This window comes from Chiloscyllium punctatum, chromosome 11, assembly GCF_047496795.1.
Source record: "Chiloscyllium punctatum isolate Juve2018m chromosome 11, sChiPun1.3, whole genome shotgun sequence".
Taxonomy (NCBI): Eukaryota; Metazoa; Chordata; class Chondrichthyes; order Orectolobiformes; family Hemiscylliidae; genus Chiloscyllium; species Chiloscyllium punctatum.
In genome coordinates this window covers 111,632,190-111,639,088 of record NC_092749.1, presented here as the reverse complement: position 1 = coordinate 111,639,088, position 6,899 = coordinate 111,632,190, and the positions used below count along the sequence as shown (strand labels likewise).

The 6,899-nt window shown below is 50.8% G+C and overlaps 1 protein-coding gene across 2 annotated transcripts in view; it reads left to right on the top strand.

The window, feature by feature from the left end:
- Positions 1-5,416: 5,416 nt before the first annotated feature.
- Positions 5,417-6,899, top strand: part of LOC140483334 (uncharacterized) — a 134,440-nt gene continuing 132,957 nt past the window's right edge. For both annotated transcript variants that reach the window (XM_072581531.1, XM_072581530.1), the window contains exons 1-2: positions 5,417-5,705; positions 5,914-6,052. In XM_072581531.1, coding sequence (XP_072437632.1) covers positions 5,987-6,052 — 66 coding nt within the window. In that variant the 5' untranslated portion in view covers positions 5,417-5,705; positions 5,914-5,986. The remainder of the gene's footprint in view (positions 5,706-5,913; positions 6,053-6,899) is intronic.

Here is a 6,899-nt window from a genome sequence, read left to right as displayed (position 1 = left end):
GGGGGGAAACATGGTACAAGGTGATATACCTGTTTAGGTGAGGGAGGAGTGGATCACAATGTAGAGTAATGTGAGTGAGGGAGTACAGGGTAATATACTTGTAGAGGTGATTGAGGCGGATACGGTGTAATATACCTGTATAGATAAGTGAGGGGGTGAGTATTGCATAATGTACCTGTACAGGTGAGTGAGGGGCATAGAGGGTAAGATCCCTGTACAAGTGAGTGAGGGGGAGTATTGCATAATACACCAGTACAGGTGAGTGAGGGCGTGCACAGGGCAATGTACCTGTACGAGTGAGGGAGAGTGTAGGATAATGTACCTGTACAGGTGAGTGAGGGGGTATACAGGGCAATGTGTCTGGGGAGGTGTGTGGGGGAGAGTGTAGGATAATGTACCTGTACAGGGAAGTGATAGGGAGAGGGGGAGTACATGGTGATGTGAAATGAATGGTGGGGTGATGAGAGGGAATACAAGATAAAGAACACGATAGCAAAACACAAACCTGCAATGATTCCCTCCTGTCCTGTCTGCTGTCTGATGGTAACGCTGCTGCTAATGCAGTACAGTCCATCCTCCAGCAGAGGGTGGCATTGTATCACTTTCATCCCAAGGTAGACAAACAGGTTCAAGCAGGAGATACTTTGATCATTTTTTAAAAAGTAATTCATTCGTCTGGAGGCAAAATATCACCCATCGCAGCAGTTTCTAAAGGCACATTGGTTTGTGAATCTCAAATACAAATTAATTCCTGTACTCGCAGGACAATATACCTTTACAAGTGAGTGAAGGGAGTACAGGGTAATGTACCTGTACAGGTGAGTGAGGGGAGTACAGGGTCATGTACCTGTACAGGTGAGTGAGGGGAGTACAGTGTAATGTACCTGTACAGGTGAGTGAGGGGAGTACAGGGTAATGTACTTGTACAGGTGAGTGAGGGGAGTACAGGGTCATGTACTTGTACAGGCGAGTGAGAAGAGTACAGGATCATGTACCTGTACAGGTGAGTGAGGGGAGTACAGGGTAATGTACCTGTACAGGTGAGTGAGGAGTGTACAGGGTCATGTACCTGTACAGGTGGGTGAGGGGAGTACAGTGTAATGTACCTGTACAGGTGAGTGAGGGGAGTACAGGGTAATGTACTTGTACAGGTGAGTGAGGGGAGTACAGGGTAATGTACCTGTACAGGTGAGTGAGGGGAGTACGAGGTAATGTTCCTGTACAGGTGAGTGAGGAGAGTACAGGGCCGTGTACCTGTACAGGTGAGTGAGGGGAGTACAGGTTAATGTACCTGTACAGGTGAGTGAGGAGTGTACAGGGTAATGTACCTGTACAGATAAGTGAGGGGAGTACAAGGTAATATACCTGTACAGGCGAGTGAGGTGAATACAGAGTAATGTACCTGTAAAGGTGAATGAGGGGAGTACAGGATAATGTACCTGTACAGGTGAACAAGGGTGATACAGGGTAATGTACCTGTACAGGTGAGGGGGGGTGGTGGGCGGGGGAATATGGTACAGGGTAATGTACCTGTATAGGTGAGAGAGGGGAGTTGGATCATGGTACAGGGTAATGTACCTGTACAGGTGAGGGAGGGAAATACAGCGTAATATACCTGTACAGGTGAGGGTGGAATATGCTACAGAGAAATGTACCTGTACAGTTGAAGGAGAGGGTGGATCATGGTGCAGGGTAATGTACCTGTACAGGTGAGAAAGGTGTGGATCATGGGACAGGATATTATTCCTGTACAAGTGAGGGTGGGATATACCGGGTAATATACCTCTACAGTTGTGGGATGAGGGTGGGAACATGGTACAGGGTAATGTACCTGTACAGGTGAGGGAGCGGGGGAACACGGTACAAGGTCATGTACCTGTATAGGTGAGTGAGGCGGATGCAGGCTAATATACCTGTACAGGTGAGGAAGGTGGTGGATCACACAATAGGGTAATGTACCTGTACAGGTGAAGGAGGGGTTATCATGGTATAGGGTAATGTACCTGTACAGGTGAGGGAGCAGGGAAACACGGTACATGTTCATGTACCTGTATAGGTGAGCGAGGCGGATGCAGGCTAATATACCTGTACAGGTGAGGAAGTTGGTGGATCACGCAATAGGGTAATGTACCTGTACAGGTGAAAGGGGGGGGGGTATCATGGTATAGGGTAATGTACCTGTATAGATGAGAGAGGAGGGGAACACAGTACAGGGTAATGTACCTGTACAGTTGAGGGAGGAGAACACAGTACAAGGTAATGTACCTGTACAGGTGAGGGGGGGGATAGAGGGTAATATACCCATAAAGGTGAGGGGGGGTGCAGAATACGGTACAGAATAATGTACCTGTAGAGGTGAGAGAGGTGAATTGGATCACAGTACAGGGTAATGCACCCGTTCAGGTGAGGGAGGGGTGCATCATGGTACAGGGTAATGTACCTGTACATGTGAGGGAGGGGGGAACACAGTACAGGGGAATGAACCTATATAGGTGAGGGAGGGGGGAACATGGTATAGGGTAATGTACCTGTACAAGTGAGGGAGGAGGTGGATCATGTTAAAGGATAATGTACATGGCTGAAAATGTGTTGCTGGAAAAGCGCAGCAGGTCAGGCAGCATCCAAGGAACAGGAGAATCGACGTTTCGGGCATGAGCAGGGCGATTCTCCTGCTCCTTGGATGCTGCCTGACCTGCTGCACTTTTCCAGCAACACATTTTCAGCTCAGATCTCCAGCATCTGCAGTCCTCACTTTCTCCTTGGATAATGTACATGTATAGGTGAGGGAGGGGGTGGATCATGGTACAGGGTAATGTACCTGCACAGGTGAGGGAGGGGATAATATACCTGTACAGGTGAGGGAGGGGGGAAACATGGTATAGGGTAATGTACCTGTACAGGTGAGTGAGGTGGTGGATCATGGTACAAAGTAATATACCTGTTTAGATGAGGGAGGGGTGGATCACAATGTAGGGTAATGTACCTGTACAGATGAGTGAGGGAGTACAGGGTAATATACTTGTAGAGGTGATTGAGGCGGATACGGTGTAATATACCTGTATAGATAAGTGAGGGGGTGAGTATTGCATAATGTACCTGTACAGGTGAGTGAGGGGCATAGAGGGTAAGATCCCTGTACAAGTGAGTGAGGGGGAGTATTGCATAATACACCAGTACAGGTGAGTGAGGGTGTGCACAGGGCAATGTACCTGTACGAGTGAGGGAGAGTGTAGGATAATGTACCTGTACAGGTGAGTGAGGGGGTATACAGGGCAATGTGTCTGGGGAGGTGTGTGGGGGAGAGTGTAGGATAATGTACCTGTACAGGGAAGTGTTGGGGAGAGGGGGAGTACATGATGATGTGAAAGGAATGGTGGGGTGATGAGAGGGAATACAAGATAAAGAACACGATAGCGAAACACAAACCTGCAATGATTCCCTCCTGTCCTGTCTCCTGTCTGATGGTAATGCTGCTGCTAATGCAGTACAGTCCATCCTCCAGCAGAGGGTGGCATTGTATCACTTTCATCCCAAGGTAGACAAACAGGTTCAAGCAGGAGATACTTTGATCATTTTTTAAAAAGTAATTCATTCGTCTGGAGGCAAAATATCACCCATCGCAGCAGTTTCTAAAGGCACATTGGTTTGTGAATCTCAAATACAAATTAATTCCTGTACTCGCAGGACAATATACCTTTACAAGTGAGTGAGGAGAGTTCAGGGTAATGTACCTGTACAGGTGAGTGAAGGGAGTACAGGGTAATGTACCTGAACAGGTGAGTGAGGGGAATACAGGGTCATGTACCTGTACAGGTGAGTGAGGGGAGTACAGGGTCATGTACCTGTACAGGTGGGTGAGGGGAGTACAGGGTAATGTACCTGTACAGGTGAGTGAGGGGAGTACAGCGTCATCTACCTGTACAGGTGAGTGAGGGGAGTACAGCGTCATCTACCTGTACAGGTGAGTGAGGGGAGTACAGGGTAATGTACCTGTACAGGTGAGTGAGGAGAGTACAGGGTCATGTACCTGTACAGGTGAGTGAGGGGAGTACAGGGTAATGTACCTGTACAGGTGAGTGAGGGGAGTACAGGGTAATGTACCTGTACAGGCAAGTGAGGTGAGTATGGGGTAATGTACCTCTACAGGTGAGTGAGGGGAGTACAGGGTAATGTACCTGTAAAGGTGAGTGAGGGGAGTACAGGGTAATCTACCTGTACAGTTGAGTGAGGGGTGTCTAGGGTCAAGCACCTGTACAGGTGAGTGAGGGGAGTACAGGGAAATCTACCTGTACAGGTGAGTGAGGTGGGTACAGTTTCATGTACCTGTACAGGCAAGTGAGGGGTGTACAGGATAATGTACCTGTACAGGTGAGTGGGGAGAGTGCAGGGTAATGAATCCGTACAGGTGAGTGAGTGGAGTACAGGGTCATGTACCTGTACAGGTGAGTGAGGGGAGTACAGGGTAGTGTACCTGTACAGGTGAGTGAGGGGAGTACAGGGTAGTGTACCTGTACAGGTGAGTGAGGGGAGTACAGGGTCATGTACCTGTACAGGTGAGTGAGGTGAGTATGGGGTAATCTACCTGTACAGTTGAGTGAGGTGTGTATAGGGTAATGTACCTGTACAGGTGAGTGAGGGGAGTACAGGGTCATGTACCTGTACAGGTGAGTGAGGGGAGTACAGGGTAATCTACCTGTACAGGTGAGTGAGGGGAGTACAGGGTAATCTACCTGTACAGGTGAGTGAGGTGGGTACAGGTTCATGTACCTGTACAGGCAAGTGAGGGGAGTAGAGGGTAATGTACCTGTACAGGTGAGTGAGGGGAGTAGAGGTTAATGTACCTGTACAGGTGAGTGAGTGGAGTAGAAGGTAATATACCTGTACAGGTGAGTGAGGGGAGTAGAGGGTAATGTACCTGTACAGGTGAGTGAGGGGAGTAGAGGGTAATGTACCTGTACAGGTGAGTGAGGGGAGTACAGGGTCATGAACCCATACAGGTGAGTGAGGGGAGTACAGGGTCATGTACCCGTACAGGTGAGTGAGGGGAGTAGAGGGTAATGTACCTGTACTGGTGAGTGAGGGGAATACAGGGTCATGTACCCGTACAGGTGAGTGAGGGGAGTAGAGGGTAATGTACCTGTACATGACCAATACTGAGGTAGTAAGTGTTATATTTGTTACACGGAAACACAGTATTTGCTACGTTCCAAGCAGCACTGAGTGAACCTGTTTGATTATTCTTCCGTTTCACACACAGCCTTCCCCAGACACAGCCAAACAGGAGCAGCCTGTGTCTTTCTGTGATGCCACTTGAGGGCGATGTTAGCCACCTGTGTCTGTGTGTGTGTGTGTGTGTGTGTGTGTGTGTGTGTGTGTAGCCAGGGTTGGGCGGGGGGAGCTGAAACATTACCGTTGTCAAGGTGCCAGTTAATCTCTGGTTTGTTTCTCCGTCTCAGAGTTGGCATTGGGCAGGAAGCACCGAAGCCTCCCTCCCCCAGAAATATCCCAGCGTTCCGGCACTTGGAGAAGAGGGCTGGAACTTTTCCTGTTTGTCGCAGGTTTCCTCACTGGCTAAACATTACGACCCTGCCCCCAATTCCACCTCAGGCATCGGAATCCTGGAGAGAGCTGGAACTTTCCGGAGGATTTGGAACTTTCTGTAGGATTTGCAACTGTTTGAGGGAGCCGGAACACTGCTGTCACAGGTAGTTTGGAAGAGATTAAGAAAATTAACATCTAAATATTCTTCCTGAAAGAAAATTAACTCATTCTTTACTGCCACCAGTTATTTTGTGATCATTTTTGTGCAACCGAACATTTGCCGATGTGTATTCATTTGAAAGTATCTAATTCTGTGTACGAGGGATAATGTTGTGATCTGATGGACAGTCTCTATCTTCATAAACCCCACAGCTTCCTGTGTGGATGAAGGACATCACTCTGTCTGTGTGACCTCTTCATATTGACTGACCCCTGCAGTTCCAAAATGCAGAGCAAGCAACAATTCCAGAATACCTCCTTCAGGAACATGACGGGCGTCTACCTGGGAATGGTAGGCTTTGGTTTTCTGGAAGCGAGTGGATTGGTGGGGGTTGGTGTCCCGGGCTCTGGTTACGGCTGACACTCGTAGCTTTGTGCCAACTCAGTCTCACCCTGACCCCACCCTAGCCCCCCCCACCACCCCCACCACCCCTCCCCTGCTGTTTGCTTCAAGGGGCAGTTATGGCCGCTGCTGCCTGTGGGATCTTGCTGTGCGCAGATCAGCTCCATTGTGGCCGTGCCTGGACATTATTGCCCCCTGCCCCCTTACCCCCTCAGCATCCAGGAGGCCCTGGGGTTAGTTCCAGGCCTGTGATTCTCTAACCCAGGTGGGGGTTGGGAAGGTGGGGGAGGGGAGAGGCCATGGGGACATTGGGGGGGGGGGGGGGGGAAGGGGAGTGGTCATGGGCACAGTGGGGGGTGGGGGGTGGGGAGTGGTCACCGGGACGGTGGGGAGAGGTCACGGGGACGGTGGGGGTTGGGAAGATGGAGAGGGGAGTGGTCACGGGGATGGTGGGGGTTGGGAAGGTGGGGGAGGGGAATGGTCATGGGGACGGTGGGGGGTTGGGGAGGGGAGAGGTCACGGGGACGGGGGGGTGGGGGAGGGGAGTGGTCACGGGGATGGTGGGGGTTGGGAAGGTGGGGGAGGGGAATGGTCACGGGGATGGTGGGGGTTGGGAAGGTGGGGGAGGGGAGAGGCCATGGGGACATTGGGGGGGGGTGAAGGGGAGTGGTCATGGGGACGGTGGGGGGGGGCGGTGGGGAAGGGGTGTGGTCATGGGGACGTTGGGGGTGTGGGGGAGGGGAGTGGTCACTGGGACGGTGGGGAGAGGCAACGGGGACATTGGGGGTTGGGAAGA